The sequence below is a fragment of the Gorilla gorilla genome, chromosome 5 (genome assembly GCF_029281585.2).
Source record: "Gorilla gorilla gorilla isolate KB3781 chromosome 5, NHGRI_mGorGor1-v2.1_pri, whole genome shotgun sequence".
NCBI lineage: Eukaryota > Metazoa > Chordata > Mammalia > Primates > Hominidae > Gorilla > Gorilla gorilla.
Genome location: NC_073229.2, coordinates 172,642,396 through 172,668,531, shown reverse-complemented (window position 1 = coordinate 172,668,531; position 26,136 = coordinate 172,642,396). Strand labels below are relative to the sequence as shown.

Here is a 26,136-nt window from a genome sequence, read left to right as displayed (position 1 = left end):
AATTGGCAAAACTATCAGGTCATGAACTCTGCTGAACACTGAACCACAGAATATTCTTCTCACAACGACTAACAAAATGAGCAAAAGCCCCCAAGAAGAAAAAACAAACAAACAAACAATAAAACACTAAAAACTAGCAAAAATATTGCGCCAAGAGCAACCAAAGAGAGAAAGCTACATAATCTAATGTACTAAACTCCATGACTAAGGTAAGAAACGAATTTCTGAGGCCCACTAGAAAAGGCCCACAACTTCTACAAAAGCCAGGCTGGCAGGAATCCACAGAATCCTTTCATGTGACTCCCAATCTGGAAGGAAACTCTGTGACCTCTTTATATTTTTCTGACCTAAGAGCAGTGGAAATGGCTACAGAAGAGCAATGAGTGAAACGATGGAAAGTCAAGTGAGGCTGTTCTTGATTGAAATACAGTCTCTAAAATTCAAAAAATGAATGAAAGGCAGAATGGCTATGTTCTACCAATTACCCTGGCTATGAACCAGGTGGCATCAATTATGATATGGCACATTCAACACAGTTTCAGGAGGGAAAAGGCAGAGTCCAGCTATCCCAATGAAGACCACATTTCACCATATATCATGGCCAGGTTGTAGCAACAACAAACATAAATGGACCACAAAATGAAGCCCTCAACTGTATCTTCAAAGGACAAAAAAAAAAAAATCTATTGTCAGATAGCATGGCAAACAGGTCAAAACATAACCCTCAATATCAGCACAAATGGAGAACATGATCAGAGCCACCCAAACAGGACCAAGGTGGAAAAAAAAAATGCATGACAACTATACAAACAAACTATGGCAAAGAGAGGGGGAAAAAGAAGAAGCATAGATAAAAACAAAAAGCCAATCTTTGCTCTCATCACTTCATCATCTCAACTCAAGGAACAGGAAGAAATTCCTAATAGTTGCTTCTCTCTATAAAATAATTTAATAAGAACATGAATTCAATTAAATGAGACCTCAAAGACAAGATAAAAAACATAAATTATATAAATTTAAAGTTTGCAGAAATAAGGAAACAACCTATTACAGAACCAATTTATAAATAAAAATAAGTAAAGAATAGAATCTATACCCTAGAAGTCAAAATACTGAGAGAGAGAAATGCTTCATATTACTTGACCTAATTTTCTGATATTACCCAAGTTTTCCGATTTACTCAGCTCTTCATCTAGACCTCTGACTTTGCTGCTCCCTCTCCTGACACACATTTCTCCTTCTCCTGGAAAGCTCTTCCTCAGTGTCAACCACCTTCTCTGGGAAGGCTTCCCAGACCCTCCTTGCTGGGGCTTGCTGGACTTTCTGTGTGCACCTATCACAACAGGCAGGAAAATCTCAATGAAGTCCACAACCACACCATCTATTAATCTAATCCTTTTCCCAAACCCAAGCTCCCTGTGTACAAGGACTGGCACATAGTGGGTACTCAATAAATGCTTGCACATAAATAAATGAAAGAATGCTCAAGATGGCATTCTTTCAACCTACACTTGGTTCAAATGCTCAGTGTAAGAAGAGATTTGCATACTTTTATAAACTAATTATGTGATGCTATTAGCATAATACTAATAATAAATATTAGAGTGAACATTAGAAAGTTAGTAGTGTAGTGTGGTACAAAGAGGGAGATGAATGGCATAGAGAAGAGAATAAAAGGATATTTTGATACAAATTATACTGTAAAAAAATTTGGTTGTGTTAAAATATTGCTTTCCAAATGATTTGTCTGATGACTGACTATCGTTCTAAGAATTTTGTTGCAGTGAGCCGAGATAGTGCCACTGCACTCCAGCTTGGGCGACAGAGTGAGACTCCATCTCAAAAAAAAAAAAGAATTTTGATACAATGGGTAATTGTGACAACATTCAAATGGACTCGAAACAAGTGATGGGCAACCTATGATTCTAATAAGCAGGCTTAGGTTGGAGATGGCCCGCAGTCTAAATTCTACTTACGAACAACAATAGTGCCTGGGTATCTCCCCAACCCATCCATTAAATAAGGACCGGCACTAGGGCAAATGATTTAACAAGGAATTGACATGTAATCAATCAATAACATTGAACAAGTAATGGAAATCCTCTTATCCCCAACTTCCCCAGCGTTGTTCCCAAGAGCACAATAAAAAACTGGGATTGCAAACTGAAATGCCAATCTCTAAACCAAATTAGATTACAAATATCTGTACTGAAATATAATCAGCTAGCAGGAGAAATGTGGCATATCCTCTGTGGTATGTATGTATTAGGTTGGACAAAGGAAATCACCACTTTTATAGGTCAAAAGCTGTCTAGTATCTCGAGTTCCACAAGGTTCAACCAAATGAAAGAAACAGACCAAATGGTATCCGTAATCTATCTTAAATTAATTTTTTTAAAATAGGTATCCTCAGATTATATAGTATCTGGGTTATTTTGTCATTTGTTTTTATCAATGTGGCCCTTGATATGTTTTTCTTTTTCTTTTTTTTTTTTTCTTTTTTAGAGACAGGTTCTTGCTCTGCCACCCAGGCTGGAGTGTAGTGGCATGAACACAGCTCACTACAGCCTCGTTCAGGCAATCCTCCCGCCTCAGCCCCCCAAGTAGCTGGGACTACAAGTGCACACTACCATGCCCAGCTAAATTTGGGGTTTTTTTGTTTTGTTTTGTAGAGATGAGGTTTCACCATGTTGCCCAGGCTGGTCTAGAACTCCTGAGCTCAGGCAATCCGCCCACCTTGGCCTCCCAAAAAGCTGGGATTACAGGTGTGAGCCACCACGCCCAGCCAGCCTTTGATATGTCGAGGAAGGCCTCCAAGCAGCAAGCACCCTCAACTTCCTGAAACTGCAGAAATCAGTAATGATAAAGATGTGCCTGGTTAGTTCCCAAAGTCAAAGAGCCAAATGGGCCTGCCATGAGAGTGCCTTCCGACATAACAGGTATGAAACGCACACCCACACACTCCATGAGACCACGTCATCAGCACTGTAGGGCCCTAGATTATTTCAGTACAATAACTACTTACACTTCACAGACAGTACTCCTAAGTCCAAACATGCTTACTAAAATCATACCAGACCCACCCTTAAACCCGCTTACACAATAATACCTTCTGAAATAGAAAATAAATTGATTATGTGTTTGGTAAAAGTGTAACCAAGTATGCACTTTTACATTAAGCTTGTTCTGACAATTCTAGCCTATCTACTGATACATGAATATAAGCCATTACTACCATGTTAATGGCATGTACAAAAATAGCACTTTTATGGGAACTCAAGTATTTTAAGAATGACAGTTGACAGGAAGGGCAGAAGATCTTCACATCAAATAACAAAGAGATGAAGTGCCTGGCCACAGATACAGAGCTAATAGGTGGGAGATTTGGATCTGAGCCCAAGGTCTGACTCAAGTCTGAACTTAACCAGTCTCCTCTCTTGCCCACGCAGGGCGAAGGCCTGGTTTCCAGGGCCTAGTAGAGGCAACAGCTTCCTTCTTGTGTAACTTTGTGGAAACATGGTGATCTTAGGGACTCAACAAATACATGCCTGAAAACTTTGGCCCCTGTCCCAGAGAAAAGACTGGGAATGGGAGGGCAGAAGAGAAGAAGTGACAAGAAGCCACCTAAGCAATGGCTCCTGGGCAGCTTATAACCAGACGGAACAAAACGGGCATTTCTCAAAACCTCTCACTATGTATATTTTTCCAATGGATTGATTTTTCCTTTAGTCTCACCCTAAGCTGTAGATTAAAGGAATTATTACTTTTACTCTTTCAATAAGAACTTTAATATATTCTTATTTTACTATCATTTTAGTTTCAGAATCATGGTTTTATTAAAATACAGAGTAATACTTCCTCCTATAATCTCCTACCCAGCGAAATAAAATGAAAATTTATAAGAATTATCCATAAAAATCAGAATAATCATATGAAGGTCTCAAACACATTAAAAGACTAAGATCAGTATACATTATTTTATATTTTTAAAAAATTTACTTTTTTTTTTTTCTTTTTTTTGAGACAGGGTCTCGCTCTGTCACCTAGGCTGGAGTGCAGTGGTACAATCATAGCTCACTGCAGTTTCGGCCTCTTGGGCTCAAGAAATCCTCCCGACTCAGCCTTCTGAGTAGCTGGGACTACAGGCGTGTGCCACCATGCCCGGCTAACTTTTTTATTTTATGTAGATCCCATGCTGGTCTTGAACTTCTGGCCTCAAGTGATCCTCCTGCCTCAGCCTCCCATAGCGCTGGCATTACAGGCATGGGCCACCACACCCAGCCAATAAAAGTTAATTTTAACATAGTTACATATAGAAAGATTTTTGAAAAGGGTTCATCTACACAAGGTAATACTGCATGCATCGTATACAGAATTGCTGATACCTGTCCCAAGGATACAGGGCATAAATGCCTTCTGATAAATTATTGCTATGTTTCGTTTCTTCTTTCTCCTGGTCATATTACAAGTCAAACAAGTAAACTCTTCTTCTGTGTGAGAAATAAAGAACTGAAGAACACGAGCCTAAGACAACTATTAGAGCTTCAATAAGTAGAACCATTTTCTAGCTGTAAACCAAAAAGCATCTTGCCAATTAGAACCCTTTTCAATTTAAACCCACACACTCAGAGTTATGAAAAGATCCCTGAGGAAAAGAGATGCAGTGGAAAAAAAAGTAAACACCATTAAAAAGCAAAACGCTTATTCAGAAATGAAAGTTATTTTTATACTTGGAATCTATCCTCTCTTAAACTTATCAAACACGCCTGTAATTCCAGCACTTTGGGAGGCCGAGGCAGGCGGATCACCTGAGGTCAGGAGTTCGACAACAGCCTGGCCAACATGGTGAAACCCTGTCTCTACTAAGAAATACAAAAAAAAACACAAAAAATTAGCCAGGCGTGATGGCGTGCGCCTGTAATCCCAGCTACGCCGGAGGCTGAGGCAGGAAAATCGCGTGAACCCAGGAGGTGGAGGTTGCAGAGGGCCGAGATCGCGCCACGGCACTCCAGCCTGGGTGACAGAACCAGACTCCTTCTCAAAAAGTAAATGAATAATTACAAGAGGAGAAAGACAGTAGAAATAAAATCCATCATTTTTTTGGGGATACTTTCACCCTACCTACAACGCCAACTCAAGTACTACGGTATGTGTCACTCTTCACATAATTTATGCATCTAATCAATATTCACTGCCATCCAAGTCAGCAAAACTATAAAAATTGTACACATTTTTTTAGATTGCTGGAAATATTTATAGGTGGGAGCAGATTTTGTAAATTCATCATATGCTGCCATTAAAGAAATCTTCTTTGCGGTCAGACTTTTCCACATGATGAAGCTAATGATATAGGTTTATATGTTAACATCTTTGAAATGTAAAAATAAAACATCTGGTAAATTTTAACCTAAAGGTAGTGTCTAAAAGTTACTCGGGTAAAAAAAAAAAAAAAATCAAAATAAACACAGCAAGAATAGTCAACCTTTAAAATTTTGAGTTGAGCTCAGAATAGCAGATTCTATAAAAGAGGACAGTGGTTATACAAGTAGAAGGATGCTGCCACTCTGCTCCAAAAAGCAGTGAAATCACAACTGCTCAGGCCACCTTGTGAGTGTGTGCACTGTTCTTCCGCCATATTCTATAGAAAGGGATGACGCTGTTAACCTTTTCTTGTGTCATAACGGAAATTAAGCCATTTGCCACAAGAACCACTTAAAAGGAACTTCTGCCGGTGCCCTGGCTTTCGGCACATACCAGAATTGTTATTAGTAAATTATCTTTCAGAATGTTCTATTTCGACTAGGGCTGTGACTACCTTTCCTTCCAAAACTTCGAAACTGAATCCTCTGGCTTGAAGACAATGTCTGTTATTGAGGCTGGTGAAAGGACATTGGAAACTCTAAGTAAAACCTGGCCACTGGAGAGGCACGTTTATGGTTTACAATTTTAGAAAGTCCCAAAAAGATTTAAAAGGTGCCAACTAAAAGATCTTATAATCTGGGGATATTTTAGTTGAGACCTTGGAAGTCCTCAATCAAGGAAACATTGAAAATAGCTCCACGGCGTTCTGTGTCTGTTGCCCAAAGTTTTGGACGCAGTTCAACCACATGGCTCTCTCTACCTCAAACCAAATTAGTGACAAAAATGTACATATGGTTGAATGGAAGGCTATGAAGAGTGCACGCATGGAGGTAAGGTGGTGTTATAAGGCCACAAGCCCACAGTTATAACATTCTTTTTTTTTGTTTTTGTTTTTGTTTTTTGTTTTTTTGAGACGGAGTCTTGTTCTGTCGTCAGGCTGGAGAGCAGTGGCGTGATCTCGGCTCACTGCAACCTCTACCTCCCGGGTTCAAGCGACTCTCCTGCCTCAGCCTCCTGTATAACATTCTTTGCACAAATATTTCCCAACTCTAAAACTCCCCAAAAGCAAAAGTGATCAGTTATGAAACGATGACTTGCTTTACTCACTCAAAACAACATTTCCCTAGAGGTCCTCCATCCTGGTAAGGAACTCCAGCTACAGAAACACAATTCCAGCTTTTCCTGGAACACATTTTGCTATGAAGTGAAAAATCTACTGAACGGTAAAGATGACTCTAGCCCATCTTGTGCTTTGTTGTCATGGTTGTTGCTTTCATTTTTCTTCATACATTATATATATTCTTAAAACATTTTAAATAAGATTGCCATCAAATGACCTTTCATTTGGAAAGATCTTTCACAGCAAACATTTTTATTAATATTCAAGTACCAGGTATAGATCACTAACTCTTACCCACCAGCTTTCTAAAAACAGAAAAACCATGATTTACAACTTACATTAGCAAAAAACTAGAAAACCCGGTAAAACAGAGATCATAATTTCTTTAAATGTCTTCTTAACTAGAAAATAAACTGAATCTTAGGGCACAAAGCTTGAGAACTCTTACAATCATCCCTCCCTGCAGGAGGCAAAGGAAAAAATAAACTTACCAAACTAAATTAAAATGAAAAATAATAAATAAATGTGCAGACATTTAATAAGAAATCGAGCTAAGCTCTCAACCAAAAATCTCTTTTAAAACTTTTAGCACTCCCAACAGAAGTTTATTATTAATGGAAAACAGCACAAAACAGATTCTTCTCTGGCAAAGGGAAAGCTATTTTTCACTTCCCCTGGTAACTATCTTTAGTACTTTACACTCTTGGAAACTAGGAATGTGCATATGGATTTATTGTGAGGCAACACGCGATTATCTAATTTCAGCGATGGGGGTGGGGAAGCCTATGAAATCAATGCAAATGAAATCCTAAGGCATGACAGGCATCAATATAGGCATTGAGGTCTGGTGACAAAGGCCTTGTGATCCCTAAAACTTTCATGGCCTGGGCATTCCTGATTCGAGCCAGTGGGCTATTCACATCTCTGTATTCTAGAAAGGAATCGATAGAAAACAGAAAAGCTCCGGCTCTTGCACAAAAAATATTCAAAGCGCCTATAACCCGTGGTGGCTGAATTCTGAAATTAACTGCTCTGCCATAAAGGAAAATCTAAAATAATGAGAATGAATATTTTGGATGGGGTTTCTGGCCAACTCTTCATAAAAATGCAGAACAGGCTAAAGCCAGAGTAAGAGGGGCAAGGGTCATATATATACCTTAGGATTACAATCAAGTTCAAGCAAACTTCAGTGGTGATGGTGGTGGGTTGTAGCTCTGAACAGCATGACCAGAGGTGGGCATGGGTGTTGGCAGAAAGTCAGCTAGCAAAATACACAGAGTAAATCAACTGCTTCAAAAAACTGCATTGCTGACTAGCCTATCATCACCTACTCCTCTCAGCCAAAAGAGAAGTCACTCTTCAGAACTTCTGGAAGACTGTGCTCTGAGAGGAGGAAGCATATGGTATTTCTGGCCCTAGGTCTAACTAAGACAGGCTGAATTTATTTGCGGGCCATCTATGAAGAAATAGTTTGGTAAGAAGTTAGTAATGCAAATGTGTATATGGCATCTCAAATCTGTGTGCACACACGAGTGTGATTTTATTTTATTTATTTATTTATATTTTATGAGACAGAGTCTTGCTCTATTGCCCAGGCTGGAGTGCAGTCTTGTGATCTTGGCTCACTGCAACCTCTGCCTCCTGGGTTCAAAAGATTTTCTTGCCTCAGCCTCCCAAGTAGCTGGGACTATAGGCACAGGCCACCACATCCGGCTAATTTTCTATTGTATTTTTGTAGAGACGGGGTTTCACCATGTTGGCCTGGATGGTCTCGAACTCCTGACCTCAGGTAATCCGCCTGCCTCAGCCTCCCAAAGTGCTGGGATTACAGGTGTGGGTCACTGTGCCCTGCCACATGGGTGTGATTTTAACCTCTGCTCTAAAGCATAAACTGTCAGAAAAGGACCTTTCTCTTTCTCCTTTACTTTTATAACTCAAACATCTAGCACAATGCCTGCTATATAGCAAGGGCTCCATAAATGTCTCCTAAATGAATAAAGAAATGCTGAAGAGAATGAAATGTTCCAACTATTAAGAAGAACCCATTTCATTCTCACAATTTATATCTAGCTAATGGTTCTGACCAGCCCTCTGAAAGGGGTCTCATAAACCAATGCTTAATAATGCTTTCTTAGCAGCTTGTTCTAAATGCTTGATAATACTTATATTAACTTTTTCCTATACAAAACAAGCTTCTCTCTTTGAAGTCTAAGTGTGTGAGGTTTTACTACAGTCCTGTTTCTCTGAATGGACAAAGTCTTCTAACCTCTCCCTTGACTCAGATGCTATTAATCAGGGCAGTATACAGTGGGTCTGATACTAAGGGACCCAGTATGGACAACTGGGTCTTTGTTTTCTCCCCCAAGTTGGGTTTGAATCAGTCCTGAGTTACTGTATTTATTCCTCATGATCCTTTAGGTTCGTGATTTACATCTATATTATGTTAGACTTTAGGACTTGAGGATTAGAGACCCAAAAAGGCACGTTGATAACCATGGACACGGCTCTTTTGATTACCTCATCGTCCCGGGACACACTGCTGGCTGGCCTATGACACATTTATTATTATAAACGGGAATGTCTCAGTCACTTTCCCACAAAAGTAAACCAGGCAGGGCTTTCAGATTCATAATCCTTTGTTTTTTAGCTGCAATGGAAATCTGGTGCTTGATTCAGGAAATTGGGAGATGATGGGAGGATTATATTTATTTCTGATAAACTGCCATTTGTTGCTTAGATAGAAAAATAGGTAAAGACTGAATCTGTAGTTGCAAGACATAAAACATGCTCTTAAGGCAGCCAGGAAGAATGAATGTTCAGGCCAGGTGCAGTGGCTCACGCCTGTAATCCCAGTACTTTGGTAGGCTGAGGCGGGTGAATCACCTGAGGTCAGAGGTTCGAGACCAACCTGGTCAACATGGCGAAACCCCATCTCTACTAAAAATAGAAAAATTAGCTTGGCGTCGTGGCGCATGCCTATAATCCCAGCTAATCGGGACACTGAGGCAGGACAATTGCTTGAACCCAGGAGGCGGAAGTTGCAGTGAGCCGAGATCATGCCGCTGCACTCCAGCCTGAGCGACAGAGTGAGACTCCGTCTCAACAACAACAAAAAAGAATGAATGTTCAAATACAATGCTCTTCTTGAAATATTTCTATAGGAGCTGGACATTGGAGAGACAAAGAATACAGTCTTTCTTGCCCAAGGGGGTCACTATTTCCAAGGAGGCTGAAATATGTACAACCAATTTTGATTTTCTAGGATAATTGTTTAAGTTTGATCTATAAAGCCAGTTTAACAAAAGCACATAACAGGAAGCAATAAATACGCTTGAGGACGGGAAGGAAAGTTTCAGAGAGCAAGGAACAGTTGGACTCCACCTTGAAAAACTCAGATTTTCACCACGAAAATTTTGGAGGGAAACATTTTAGATAAAGAAAATTATGTGAGTTAAAGGGCAGAAGAATGAAAAATACAAGGTTTGTTCAGTCATGCATATGGGGTCCGATATGTCTGGTGTATAGGCTATTGGGTGTGGAGATAGAATATGAGATTTAAGAAATTGATTAAAGCCAGATCACATAGAATTTTAAGTGTGCCAAGAAGGGTGGAATTTATCTTATAGAAATGGAAAACCATCAGCGTTTTCAAAACATAACTGCAAGAAAAGAGGGATGTTTTACAAAGATGACTGGTTGTATGGAACATAGATAGGAAAAGACAAGAGACTGAAGACAGGGAGATGGGGTTGTTTCCAAATTTTAAGGATGAGATAACCTAAAAAACAAAACACAACTATATAATACATGAAAAGAGGTAATTCCTTCTGTTTCTGATCCACACATTGTGAAGATGGCACCCTACAATGTATGAGGCCGGGCGCAGTGGCTCATGCCTATAATCTCAGCACTTTGGGAGCCCAAGGTGGGTGGATCACAAGGTCAGGAGTTCGAGACCAGCCTGGCCAATATGGTGAAACCCTGTCTCTACTAAAAAATACAAAACTTAGCTGAGTGTGGGAGTGCACACCTTGAGTCCTAACTACTCGGGAGGCTGAGGCAGGAGAATCACTGGAACCTGGGAGGTGGAGGTTGCAGTGAGCCGAGATCGCGCCACTGTACTCCAGCCTGGGTGACAGAGCAAGACTCTATCAAAAAAAAAAAAAGCCTATTTGAAATTCTGGAGCCTTCATTCCTATCATCCCTATGGAACTTGTAGAATAAGAAGCACTGTTTTGGTCATATTGAAACAGTGTGAATAATACAAGGTATGTAAGATGGAAAGGAAAAAGTTAAATTATTATTATTATTATTATTATTTTTTGCAGAAGACATGATCTTGTTTTCTTGTTTTTTTTTTTTTTAAAGACAGGATGGAGTGCAGTGGTACAATCACAGCTTACTGCAGCCTTGGCCTTCTGGGCTCAAGCAATCCTCCCACCTCAGCCTCCTGAAGACATGATCTTATATATAGAAAACCCTAACACTATACACACACACACACAGAGCCTATATAGCTAATAAATTCAGCAAAGTGACAGGATAGAATATCAATGCATGAAAATCCACTGCATTTTTATACACTAGCAATGAACAATTTGAAAAAAATTTAAAAAGCATTGTCACTTACAATAACATCAAAAAGAATAAAATATTTAGAAATAATTAAGGAAGCAAGACTTATATACTGAAAACTGCAAAACACTGCTGAAAGAAATTAATGAAGACATAAATAAATGGAAAGATACGCTATGTTCACTGACTGGAAGATTTCGTATAGTTAAAATGATATTACCCAAGTCAATCTAAAGATTCAATGCAATCCCTATCAATATCCCAACGATATATTTTTCAAAAATAGAAAAACTCAAACTAAGATTAATGTGGAATCTCAGGGAACCTTTAAATAGCCAAAACAACCTTAAAAAACTAGAACAAAATTGGAGGTGTCATACTTCCTAATTTCAAAACTTACCATAAAGCTATGGTAATCAAAACAGCATTGTACTAGCAAAATGACAGAGATAGTCCAATGGAATAAAATAGAGAGCCCAGAGATACATCATCACATATATGATCAATCAATTTTCAAAAAGTATGCCATGACCATAAAATGAGGAAAGGACAGTCTTTTCAACAAATGGTTCTGGAAAAACTGGATATCCACATGCAAATGAATGAATTTGGACCCATATATTTCATCATATACAAATATTAACTCAAAACAGGTCAAAAACCTAAACTTAAAGGCTAAAACTATGAAACCCTCAGAAAAAAACAGAGGGCAACATCTTCATGATATTAGATTTGGCAATGACTTTTTGGATATGACACCAAAAGCACAGGCAACAAAAAAACAAATAGACACACTAGATTTCAAAATTTTAAAGTGTGTGCATCAAGGACACTATCAAGAGAGGTAAAAGGCAACCCACAGAGTGGGAGGAAATATTTACAAATCACATATCTGATAAGGGATTAATATCCAGAAAATAGAAAGAACGCCTGCAAGCTAACAACAGCAGCAAAACAACATAACTGAAGACCAGGCAAAAGACTCAGACATTTCTACAAAGATGATACACAAATGGCCAATGAACATATGAAAGATGCTTGAGGGAAATGCAAATCAAAATCACGATGAGATACCATTTCACACCATTAGGATAATTATTATCAAAAAAGTAAAATAACAAGTGTTGATGAGAAAGGCAAGAATTTGGAACTTTTGTACATTGTTGGCAGGAAGGTAAAACGATACAGCTACTGTGAAAAAACATATGGCGGTTCCTCAAAAAGGTAAATACAGAATTACTATATGATCCAGAAATTCTACCCCTAGGTATGTGCTAGGTATGTGCAAAAGAACTGAAAGCAGAGACTCAGAGATACTTGTACACCAGTGTTCAGAGCAGCATTGTTCATAATGGCTAAAAGCTGGAAGCAACCTAAGTGTCCATTAACAGATGAACGGATAAACAAAATGTGGTATACACATAGAGTGGAATATTATTTATCCATAAAAAGGGATGAAGTTCTGATACATGCTGCAGCGTGGATGAACCTTGAAAGAATTATGCTAGGTGAAATAAACCAGACACACAAAGACAAATATTGTATAATTCCACTTATATGAGCTACTGAGAGTAGTCAAATTCACAGGGGCAGAAAGTAGAACGGTGGCTGCCAGGGGCAGGGTGTGTGTGGAGGTGGGTGAGGCGGGGGCGTAGGGAGAGTTATTGTTTAATTGGAACAGAGTTTCGGTTTGAAATGATGAAGAACTTCTGGAAGTAAATTATGATGCTGGTTGCACAGCAATGTGAATGTACTTAATGATCAATATCATTAACAGTACCAGTATCACTGAACACTTTAAAATAGCTGATATGGTAAATGTCATCTTATGTATACTTTACTGCAATGAAAAAAAAAAAACAAAACCCCAGCATGATAACACTATTTTGACTGTAGATGAGTCTCTGTCAGGTAGAGAAAATAAGCAGTCTATATGAACAGATACCTCTTTGCAGACCCAGGTGCGAGTCAGAAGTTTCGAAAAGAAATACAAAGGCTAAAATGGTGAAGACTGTCCGTTATCAGCGTAGGTGATCAAGATGTCAAAGACATGATAAACTCACATTGCAGTTTGATGAGCCATCAAACGTTGGGTAAGAACCATCTGGCCAGTCAGCAGGGTCCAGGGCAGCCGACTGCCGGTGCTGGGCCTCGTATTCCTTGAGCTGTAACAAGAAGAAATGGATACTGAAATGGAAAGAATGGCCAGACACTGGCCAGACCTTTTACAGGGAAATGACTCAAATAATACATCTAGGTTCCTGCTTCATACTCTTGTGCTCAAGCAGCAGAGAGATCACTTTGGGTACCTTCTTCATGCCAGTGTTGGTAACTAAGTACCAGCCAAAGACACCTTTCCCAAAACCAAGAGGAAGACAAGTACCCTGCCCTATGGGTTTTCATCTAAGTCAAATCAACAGGCAAAATGGACTCTTTGTATCCTGTGTTCCAGAAAGAATTTTCACTTTCCCCTCCAACATCAAAACTTCTGTTTCCTCAGCTTGATTATAAAGAAATTGTCTGTAGTTTGGCCTCTGAATTACCTTTCCAAATGTGTAAGTCAAAAACATGCATGTCCTTTTTAGGAAGAGAAAATGACAGACTACAGACATTTTAGTGGGGTCAAACCCTGAAACATACACATATATATGTGTGTGTGTGTGTGTGTGTGTGTGTGTGTGTGTGTGTGTGTATGTGTGTGTATATATGTGTGTGTATATATATGTGTTTTATATATATATATTTGTTTTTTACATGTATATAAAACAAATATATATATAAACATATATATATATATTTGTTGTTGTTGTTGAGACAGGGTCTCTACTCTGTCACCCAGGCTACAGTGCAGTGGTGCAATCATGGCTCACTGCAGATTTGACCTCCCAGGCTCAAGCGATCCCACCCCAGCATCCCAGGTAGCTTGGACTACAGGCATGCACCACCATGCCCACCTAATTTTTGTATTTTTTTTTTTTTTGTAGAGATGGGGTTTTGCCATGTTGCCCAGGCTGGTCTCAAAATCCTAAGCTCAAGTGTTCCACCCCCTCAGCCTCCCAAAATGCTGGGGTTATAGGCGTGAGCCACCATACCCGACCCTGAAACAGATTTTTAACAATCACATGTTTGTCTTGTTCAAAATGGCTTCAAGTTGCTAGTCCCATGTTATCACCTAACAAACATTATGGGGTTATTGGAGACCTTTGAGGATGGTCTCTCTATTGAGATCTTAGAGATATTAAAAGTTTAGGTTCAAAAACAAGGTTTCTAGTTTTTGAAAAACACAGAAAGACAATTGAAATCCTATAGCAGGCCAGGTGCAGTAGCTCACACCTGTAATCCCAGAACCTTGGGAGGCCAAGAGAGGTGGATCACCTGAGGTCAGGAGTTCGAGACCAGCCTGGCCAAGATGCTGAAACCCCATCTCTACTAAAAACACAAAAATTAGCTGGGCGTGGTGGCACATGCCTGTAATCCCAGCTACCCAGGAGGCTGAGGCAGGAGAATCGCTTGAACCTGGGAGGCAGAGGTTGCAGTGAGCTGAGATCGCACCACTGCATTCCAGCCTGGGCGACAAGAGCGAAATTCTGAGGAAAGAAAGAAAAGAAAGAAAGGCTATAGCAAAGTGAGCAGATTTACTTTTAAAATTTTTTTATAATGTCTTTTACTATACTTCCCAAATAAGTGAGCAAATTTAACTTAGCAAGATGAGATCTTTCAGAATGGCATCTGTGAGAGAGTGTTACACAGAAATTGAGCTCTGGGGTTCAAAACAATTGTCACTGCATTCAAACCCTATTACAAAGCAGTGTGCACATATGAATTTAAGACAGTGATCAAATCATGTTCCATGTGCCAAGCAACTTAAAAACAGAAATAATTGAACCTGCCAGCCCACATGATGGTGACTGGACAATCCCGAAGCCCTGGAGCTTGAGAATGTGGTAGCGCCACTACAATGACAGTTATTCCTCTAGGAAAAAGCCACTTTCACAACTGTGATTTCAACCTGCGAAATTCTTTTCTGCATATATGTGGGAGGAGGTAGGCAGTATTGATTATGGAGTAAGAGCTTGAATGCAGAACCAAATACCAGCTGGGAGGCCTGAGGACAAATTATTTAACCCCTCTATGTTTCGGTTCCTCCACCTGGAAAACAGGCATGACGATAAATCTGTCTTACAGAGCTGTTACCAGAATTAACTATGATAATGCAGCAAAACTCTCAGCACACTGTATCAAAGCAATAGAGTTAGTATAATACTATTATTATTACCATTGTGCTTTCAGAGAAAAGAAAGCTCAAAGTTCACATTAACTTGACATGTTTAAACTTTTGGGTATTAGGGGTATTAATCATTTTAATCTTTCCATTACATTAGGGACACTTAGATTGTTCCAGTCTTTACTTTATGTTATACACTAGGATGTTCTCTCCATTTTGATATACTGGCCTGTGAAATGCTACATTCTCCCTGTATGATTGAGAGTATCTGCCCGTTGGAAAATGGGATTATCATGAGATTATTACGTCTTCAGGTCTCTAGTCCATGTTTATATCCAACCTTAGCTGCATCCCCTAGGAGCCACTAAATAACTTTCAGCTTTAAGGAAAACAGGTACAAATTTCTAACTAGTCAATCATATATGACGATTTTTTTTTTCCTGCTGTATGCTCATCTCTGCTATCTACTTTGGGGTCTAAAACTATGTGTGCTCTTCTGATAGAGATTTTAATTCTGTGCCCTACCCAAACTTTGCTACTTAACTGGTTTTTTGGTTTGTTTTCTGTAACAGGGTCTCGCTCTGTTGCCCAGGCTGGAGTGCAGTAGTGCAGTCACGGCTCACTGCAACCTTGATCTCCCTGATTCAAGCAATCCTCCCATCTCAGCCTCCCGAGTAGCTGGGGCTACAGGGGCATGGCACCACATCCAGCTAATTTTTTTGTATTTTTTGTAGAGATGAGGTTTCATCATGATGCCCAGGTTGGTGTCGAACTCCTGGGCTCAAGTGATCCACCTGCCTTGGCCTCTCAAAGTGCTGAGATTAGAGGTGTGAGCCGCCGCACCTGACAACTGTTTTTTTAATTATCCTAATTACACAACTCTAAGTGTTTTAAAGTTACAAAACAAGCTCTCTATTTTTTTTTAAGTGCACTGCACAGGAAAAAAAAAACCATGTAATTACACAGGTTATTACATGGATAATTACCTGTTATAATTACATTTTTATATTCCACTTTGGTTCGAGAAGTTTTGGTTTAATTATAATTTCATGAAGGCATGACCATTTGTAATTTCATTAAAGAATGTATATTAAAGCAAATCTGTAGTGTTTTACATTAATTCCAGGAGTTATAAAATAATGACATTTTAAGGTGTGTGTGTGTGTCTTAAGCAAAAACATTCCCTCACAACCTGTGTTCCCAAATCTCATTGTTTTCTCACAGTTGAAGTCCATGACATGATTTTTTAGGATGATGGCCATCTTTAAAAGAGTAATGCTTATTCCATCTTGGAGACCTTTAGGGAGAGATATATCATAATGTTCCAATTTCTACTAGTACTTACTATAAAGAGCATTTACATTATATTAAACCGAAATCCACTCCAGCTGCTTTTTAAATTAACTTCTTTCTAATCTGTCCTCAGTAGAGATTTTAAAAAACAAACAAACAATCAGACATTCTCCAGGACATCCGAAATATGTACTCTTTAACAACCCTCAGGCACTTGAAGACTGTGATTAAGTTCTTTTCTGCTTCTTTTGAGATAAATCCTTTCCAACTTCTCCTCATGAGATCAATTTTTTAAAAACCTCCTATGGACTCTATATGTGTCCAAATCTCTGTGATTTGATGCACAGTCGCTTTTATAAAGAAATGACTCAACAATACATCTAGGTTCCTGGTTCATAATCTTGTGCTCTGGTATACCAGATGCCCAGATTACCTTAATGACTTTACAAGAATGTCCTATAGGTATAAATTCACATACCCTGCTCTAGAGAACATGACTAAAAGAAGCTGTCTCCACAAAGATATCTAGATGGCTGCTCCCCATCCCCAATCAGCTTTCAGACATCTCATCCCTGGCATGACAAACTCTACAATGCCATTCACCCTCCAGGGCTCCCCACTCCCTTTGGAATCAGGCTGAGTGAGGCTAGACTCCTCCTGAAATCATCTCTGTCCAACTTCATCCTTCTCCCTCACTTAGAGGTTTCTCTTAAAAGCCTTCTTTCAATAGGCCACTTGCACAATGCTATATATAGTTTGGATGTCTCTTTCCCCAAACCTTATACTGAAATTGAATTCCAATATTGGGGATGGGGGCCTAAAGAGAGGTGTTTGGGGCCATGAGGGAGGATCCCTTAAGAATAGTTTAATACCCTGGGGAGGGGTGGGGAAGGTGATTTCTCAGTCTATTTGTTCCCCAAATAGCAGCTGTTATAAAAGAGCCAGGCACCTCCCCTCTCCCTCTTGTTTCTTCTCACCAAGTGATCTCTGCACACACACTGCCTTCCACCACAAGTGGAAGCAGCCTGAGGTTTTCACTAGATGACCAATCTCTCGGCAGTAGAATCATGAGCCAAATAAACCTCCTTTCTTTATAAGTTACCCTGTCTCAGGTATTCCTTTATAGCAACACTAAATAGACTAAGATACACAAGAGTCCCTATCTCAGGCTGTGCTTCCAGGGAATCAGATGTATGACACCTGAATTAAGAAAAGTTTGAACCAGGCACAGTGGCTCACGCCTGTAATCCCACCACTTTGGGAGGCTGAGGCAGGTGGATCACTTGAGGTCAGGAGTTCGAGACCAGCATGGCCAACATGGTGAAACCCTGTCTCTACTAAAAATACAAAAATTAGCTGGGCGTGGTGGTGCGTGCCTGTAGTCCCAGCTACTTGGGAGGCTGAGGCAGGAGAATTGCTTGAACCTGGGAAGTGGAGGTTGCAGTGAGCCAAGATCACGCCACTGCACTCTAGCCTGGGCGACAGAGCAAGACTCTGTCTCAAAAAAAAAAAAAAAAAAAAAAAAATTAGCCAGGTGTGGTGGCACGTGCCTAGAGTCTCAGCTACTAAGGAAGCTGAGGCATGAGAACTGCTTGAGCCTGGAAGGTCGAGGCTGCAGTGAACCATTATCACGCCACTGCACTCTAGCCTGGGCTACAGAGCAAGACCCTATCTCGAAAAAAAAAAAAAAAAAGTTCACCATGCCAAAACATCAGTGACAGTCAATGACAAACATTAAGTGCTCTTTGCTTAATCTCCAAAGGACTTTATTTCTGACTTTCACGGATATGGTCTTGTTGGAATCACATACATACATTATCAGATCAATGTGTAATACTTAATGATTAGATCACATTGACTTGAGCAGTCTTTAGTATAAATAATTATTTTTAAGGAAATGTGATTATTAAATCACGGTCATAGATCTCTCTCAATTTCATATAGACAGTGCTTCCAGTTAAAATGGCAAAGGACATATTTTTCTACAATATCACTCATCAATGCTGAGTATTATCATTCCAATACATTTACTACTATTCTCTTTTATCCAAGGCTTTAAATGTGAGTGTATTCCTTTCCCTCTTATCTTCACCCTCCAACAAACAAATTACTCACATAAATGAATAACCTATAGCTTCCAAGTATGGGCTTTCTACATCTTATGGAATTAGTAAAAGATTGAATGTCCTGAACTTACTTGCCAAGAGCTACGTAAGCCCTTAAAATTGGTACAGGCACACCTCATTTTACTGAGCTTCACTTCACTGCACATCACAGAAACTGCGTTTTACAAATTGAAGGTTTGTGGCAGCCCTGCATCAAACGAGTTTATCAGTGCCATTTTTCTAACAGCACGGGCTCACTCTGAGTCCCTGTTGTCACATTTTGGCAATTCCTACAGTATTTCAAACTTTTTCATTCTTATTACATCTGCTGTGGTGACCTGTGATCTGTGACCTTGGATGTGAATATTGCAATTGTTTTGGGGAGCCACGAACCTAAACATATAAGATAGTGAACTTAATGGATAAATATGTGTGTTCTGACGGCTCCACTGACCGGCCATTCTCCCATCTCTCTCCCTCCTACTCAAGCCTCCCCATTTCCTGAGACACAACATATTTAAATTAGGCCAATTAATAACCCTGCAATCGCCTCTGTGCCTTTAATTGTAAGGAAGAGTAGCATGCTTCTCACTTTAAATCAAAAGCTAGGAATGATTAAGCTTAGTGAGGAGGGCATGTTGAAAGCCAGGGTAAGCTAAAAGCGAGGCCTTTTGCATCCAACAGTTAAGTTGGGAATGCAAAGGAAAAGTTCTCAAAGGAAACGAAAAGTGCTACTCCACTGGACACACAAACGATAAGAAAATGGAACAGCCTTATTGCTGACATGGAGAAAGTTTGAATGGTCTGCGTAGAAGATCAGAACGGCCAGAACACTCTTGTAAGCCAATGCCGAATCCAGAGCAAGGCCCTAACTCTTTTCAGTTCTATGAAGAGATAAGGAGGTGCGTCTTATATTAAATCCAGAAACTATTTTTTTGAGAACACCAACAAATTTATGTGACTCACTTTACTGCAATATTCCCTTTACTGCAGTGGTCTGATGCCAAACCTGCAATACCTCTGAGGTATCCCTGTACACAGAAATTGTTATTTAAAATCTGCCGATGACCTAGATCTCCCTAAGCAACATTTTTACTAATGAGCTCGACTTCCTTAAAGCGTATGTGTTAATTATCCATCATAAAGCTATTAGAAAATGTCTGTTAATGCCATTAGATGGGATGAAAGCATTCAGTAAATAAAATATTGAAATCCTAAGTTAAGCTATCTTTTAAAATTACACTAAAAAAGACAGTACACTGAGGTTTGTTTTGTAAATTTCATTCTTTTCCAGTGATTTTTCAGCTTATGGTAATGTTTCACATGCTAGTTCTTTGTAGCCTTTTTCATTTTGATCTTCATTTGTATGTGATAACTGGGTTTTTAGGGGTGTGATGAACCATGGTTTTATAATTTACAGTGGGAAAATATCCATCAATGAAATCAAATTCATACAAATGAAACAGAGTGGATCAAACTGTCTTGATCTGAACATGGGCAAAATTTTTCCCAATATGATGACGCCCGCCTCCAAGACAATCTTCTCTCCTGTTGAGATGTCCTGTAATCACTGATCAGGATCCACAAGCTCCACCCAAGTGTCTTGAAATCCTTGATTGACAGTGAGAGATAAACCCATTTGGTGGCCTGGAGGAATGGTACGTCCTACCACACCCTCTGAGGCAGTTTAGCCATTCTCAGTATAGTCAATACAGGAAGTCTAAGTCTTAACTTTCTCTGTACGGTGATTAAATAAGTTTCAATCTTTTTTTTTTTTTTTTTTTTTTTTAAGATGGAGTTTTGCTCTTTTTGCCCAGGCTAGAGTGCAATGGTGCGATCTCGGCTCACTGCAACCTCTGCCTCCGCAATTCTCCTGCCTCAGCCTCCCATGTAGCTGGGATTACACGTGCATGCCACAACGCCTGGCTAATTTTGTATTTTTATTAGAGACGGGGTTTCATCATGTTGGCCAGACTGGTCTTGAACTCCTGACCTCATCAGGTGATCTGCCTGCCTCGGCCTTCTAAAGTGCTGGGGAGTTTCAATCTTGAGCAGGTCATAAGTTAAAGAAGGTAGATCCTCTCCACGGACAGTTTTCTGCTTCAAATAACATTTTTCATGAAGTGTTTCATCTCTGGCTATAAAGCAGCTCATTTAGGCACCAGTAGTTGAGGATGTATGCTGCCCTGAGAACAGTCTAATAAGCAGCCCTGTGACTTCCTCATCTGCCAACAGGTGCTCACCCTTGTCTGTAGTATCCAGTAAAGTTTGGAGAATGCCTTGGATTTTTTCTTCTGGTTTCTGTGTTTCTGGGTTGCCTTACAGACAATAGTTGTGCTCTCAATGAGCTTTGTAGCTGCTTCTGCAACCACGCAGAGGCAGCCAACATGGCCGCAGCCAGGCCAAAGACTTGAAGCCGCCACTCACATCTGTGCACAGCTGTGCCACCACTTACTGAATTGACTTCTGATTTCCTTTCCATGTAAACCATGGCTAGCTATCAAATTATGAGCTCAGAAAGAGCTTCACACAGTTTTTTTCTCTGCTTTCTCCCCAGCTTGAAAGTATTCCTTTCTTTTTCAGTTATAGAAACTTGCTGTCTAAAGTGGGCTACATTAAGGCTACTTTTTAACATTTTCTCTTGCCCCAAGAACACTGGATAAGGCATGTCATATTCAACTCCCTTCCCAAACACAGGTGTCCTGAGATGACTGTAGACATCTTCTGCGTCTTTGGTTTTACTACTAAAAAGTGGTGCGGTCGGCTGGATGCAGTGGCTCAGGCCTATAATCCTAGCACTTTGGGAGACCAAGGCAGGTGGATCACATGAGGTCAGGAGTTTGAGACCACCCTGGCCAACATGGTAAAACCCCATCTCTACTAAAATACAAAAATTAGCCGGGCGTGGTGGCAGGCGCCTATAATCCCAGCTACTTGGGAGGCTGAGGCAGGAGAATCGCTTGAACCCAGGAGGTGGAGGTTGCAGTGAGCCAAGATCATGCTACTTCACTCCAGCCTGGCTGAAAGGGCAAAACTCCGTCTCAAAAAAAAAAAAAAAAAAAAAAAAAAAAAAAGTAGTGCAGTCTCATCTCTCTCCAGGAGTAAATGTCTTGCTCACCACAGAAAAACTACATACAGGTCCATACTTCTCATATGCCCATATTTCTCATATGCACTTTCTAGAAATTCAATTTAACTTTTCCCAAATGTATGGCATGCCCAAAGAATGGAATGGGAGAGAAAACAGATGATGAGCATTCTGCACCAGCCGGCAGCTAGGCCAGGTGGTTACTGTTGTGGCAAAGCAGACCAGGCTCAGAATGAAGGTGCAGGAGATGAGCAGCATGGACAGGAGGCTGTCACTTTCACCTGCCACCCACTCCACCAACTGCCCCAGCACCGACCTGCTCATCTGCACTAAGCCCAGCATTCCAATTATAATCTTTTAGTTATTTTTAAATGTACAATATATTATTGTTGACTGTAGTCACCCTGTTGTGCTAGCAAATCCTAGATGTTATTCATTCTTTCTAACTATACTTTCGTACCCATTAACCATCCATACTTCCCCTCACCTCCTCACTACCATCCCCAGGCTCTGGTAACCATCATTCTACTCTCTATCTCCATCAGTTCAATTGTTTTAATTTTTACCTCCCACAAATGAGTGAGAACTTGTGCAGTTTGACTTTCTGTGCCTGGATTATTTCACTTAATGTCCTCCAATTCTATCCATGTTGTTGTAAATGACAGAGACTCATTCTTTTTTATGGCTGGGTAGTGTTCCACTGTGTATATGTACCACATTTTCTTTATCCATTCATCTGCTGATGGACACTTAGGTTGCTTCCAAGTCTTGGCGATTGTCAACAGCACTGCAATAAACATGAGAGTGCAGATAGCTCTATGCTTACTTCCTTTCTTTTGGGTAGATACTAGCAGTGGGACTGCTGCATCATATGGTAGTTCTATTTTTTTGTATTGTGAGGAACCTCCATACTGTTATCCATAGTGGCTGTAATAATTTACATTCCCATCAACAATATATGAGGGTCCCCCTTTCTCCATATCCTTAACAGCATTTGTTATTGCCTGTCTTTTGGATAAAAGCCATTTTAGGCCAGTCACAGTGACTCATGCCCGTAATCACAACACTTTGGGAGGCCGAGGCAGGTGGATCACCTGAGGTCAGGAGTTCGAGACCAGCCTGGCCAACATGGTGAAACACTGTCTCTACTAAAAATACAAAAATTAGACAGGCATGGTGGTGGGCACCTGTAATCCCAGCTTCTCGGGAGGCTGAGGCAGGAGAATTGCTGGAACCTGGGAGGTGGAGGTTGCACTGAGCCAAGACTGCACCATTGCACTCCAACCTGGGCGACAGAGCGAGACTCCATCTCAAAAAAAAAAAAAAAAAAAAATTAGCCAGGTGTGGTGGCAGGCACCTGTGATCCCAGCTATTTGGGACGCCGATGCAGAAGAATCGCTTGAACCCGGGAGCCGGAGGTCGCAGTGAACCGAGATCTCGCCACTGCATTCCAGCCTGGGTGACAGAGTGAGACTCCATCCCACAAAGCCATTTTAATTGGGGTGAGATGATATCTTACTGTAGTTTTGATTTGCATTTCTCTGATGACCAATAATGTTGAGCACATTATCACATGTCTGTTTTCCCTTTGTCTTCTTCTGAGAAATGTCTATTCAGATAATTTCTCCATTTTTTAAATCAGATTATTGGATTTTTTTTCCTATTGAGTTGTTTGAGTTCCACATATATTGTTTATTAATCCTTTGTCAGACAGTTAGTTTGCAAATATTTTCTCCCAGTATGTGGGTTGTCTTTTCACTTTGCCGATTGCTTTGTTTGCTGTGCAGAAGCATTTTAACATGATGTAACCCCATTTGTCCATTTTTGTTTTAGCTGCCTGTACTTTTAGGATATCACTCAAGAAATTTTTGCCCAGTCCAATGTCCTGGAGAATTTCCTCAATGTTTTCCTTTTACTAGTTTCATAGTTGAGTCTTAAAGATTTGTCTTTAATCCATTTTGATTAGATTTTTCTATATGGCAAGAGAGAGGGGTCTAGTTTCATTCTTCTGCATATGAATATCCAATTTTCCCAGCACCATTTATTGAAGAGATTGTTCTTTCCCCATTGTATATTCTTGGCACCTTTGTTGAAAGTGAGTTCACTGCAGATGCACGGGTTTATTTCCGGGCTCTCTATTCTATTCCATTGGTCTATATGTCTGTTTTTATGCCAGTACCATGCTGTTTTGGTTACTACAGCTCCGTAGTATAGATTTGAAGTCAGTTAATGTTATTCCCCCAGTTTTGTTCTTTTTGCTCAGGGTGGCTTTGGCTGTTCTAGGTATTCTGCGGTTCAATACAAATTTTAAGATTATTTTTTCTTCTTTCCTTTTTTTGGGGGGTGGGGGGGATGGATTCTCACTCTCACCCACGTTGGAGTTCAATGGCATGATCTTGGCTTACTGCAACCTCCGCCTCCCTGATTCAAGCTATTCTTCTGCTTCAGCCTTCCAAGTAGCTTGCTACAGACACGTGCCACCACGTCTGGCTAATTTTTGTATTTTTAGTGGAGACGGGGTTTCACCATGTTGGCCAGGATGGTCCCGAACTCCTGATCTCAAATGATCTGTCCGCCTCGGCCTCCCAAAGTGTAAGATCATTTCTTCTAATTCTGTGAAGCATGTCATTGGTATTTTGATATGGATTGCACTGAATCTGTAGATTGCTTTGGGTAGCATAGCCATTTTAATGATACTGATTCTTCTAATCCGTGAACATGGAATAGCTTTCCTTTTTTTTTTTTTTTTTGGTGTCCTTTTCTTGCATCAATGTTTTATTGTTTTCATTATAGAGAGCTTTCATTTCTTTGGTTGAGTTTATTCTTAGGTATTTTATTTGTGGCTACTATAAATGGGCTTACTTTCTTGATTTCTTTTCAGAGTATTTGTTGCTGAACACACACAGAAATGTATGTGTTGATTTTGTAGCCTGCAACTTTACTTATCAGTTCTAATAGTTTTTCAGTGGTATCTTTGGTTGTCTTTTATTTCTCTCTCTTGCCTGACTGCTATAGCTAGGACTTTCAGTACTATGTGGAATAACAGTAGTGAAAATGGACATCTTTGTCACATAACTTTTATTACAGGATATTGTTGTAATTGTTCTATTTTATTTTTATTGTTGTTAATTTTTTATTATACCTAATTTATAGATTACACTCTACCATGGATATGTATGCATAGGAACATAAGAAAAAACATACATAGTATGTATAGGGTTTGGTACCATCTGCAGTTTCAGGCATCCACTGGGGGTCTCAGAACATATCCCTTGCATGTAAAAGGGAACTACTGTATATTAAACTAAACTGAGTATATGTGTGCCATTGTTTCAAGGTTTCAGACCTTTAAGGTTCCACTCAATGGTTGCTATAGGTTGAATGTTACGGTTTCTATGTGTTGAATGTTTGTCTCTCCCCCAAGGTCATGGTGAGAATTTGGTAGTTGTTGTGGCGGTGTTAAGAGGTGAAACTTTGGGAGGTGATAGGGTAGTATTACCGTCATTATCAAAGGGCAAGTTTGCCCCCTTTAGCTTCTTGGCATTCCTCCTTCTGGCTTATAAGCATCTAGCCTTCCTCCCCTGCAGATCATGTGGTGTACAAGGTGTCATCTTAGAAGAGCACAGTCTCACCAGACGCCAAACCTGCTGGGGCCCCTTGACATGAGATTTCCCAGCCTCCAGAGCTATGCGCCAATAAATTTCTGTTCTTGATGAATTACCCAGTCTGTGGTATTCTGTTACAGCAGCACAAAATGGACCAAGACAATGGTAAAGTCTTAACTCATTCAATGGTTCCTTGGTGATTTGAAGGTTTTTGTCAATTTCTAAACCTGTTTATTTGGGACTTATCTGCCCAGTACTGAACCAACTGTTCAAAGTGAAAATTCAAGAATCAATGGGTTTGTTGTTCAACAACAAAGCAGGGAATCTCTTAATAAATTGCTGCCTTACTATCATAAATGCTGCTCTAGTATCCTAAAGGTTAATTAGGCTTCTTGTAGTGCCTAACTTAACTCAGGGGGAAGTAATAAAAACAAAAAACAAACACAATAAATTGCAATTAATATTTACTTAGATATGAAAGTAAGTATAACCTTTAGATTATTCAAAATTCAGTTTGTGAAGGCATCTTATAGAACTGATATTTATAGGCTAGGTGCGCTTGCTTATGCCTGTAATTCCAACATGTTGGGAGGCCGAGGTGAGAGGATCACTTGAGCCCACGGGTTTGAGACCAGCTTGGGCAACATGAAGAGACCCTGTCTCTGTAAAAAATTTAAAAACTAGCTAGGTGTGGTGTCACGCACCTGTGGTCCCAGCTACTCAGGAGGCTGACATGGGAGGATTGCTTGGGCCCAGGAGGTTGA

The 26,136-nt window shown here is 40.0% G+C and overlaps 1 protein-coding gene across 6 annotated transcripts in view; it reads right to left on the bottom strand.

Annotated features, from left to right (window-relative positions):
• The window catches only part of SASH1 (SAM and SH3 domain containing 1), a 284,343-nt gene that overhangs the window by 51,005 nt on the left and 207,202 nt on the right, over positions 1–26,136 (bottom strand). For all 6 annotated transcript variants that reach the window (XM_055391928.2, XM_063707936.1, XM_063707938.1 and 3 more), the window contains one exon: positions 13,120–13,221. In XM_055391928.2, coding sequence (XP_055247903.1) covers positions 13,120–13,221 — 102 coding nt within the window. The remainder of the gene's footprint in view (positions 1–13,119; positions 13,222–26,136) is intronic.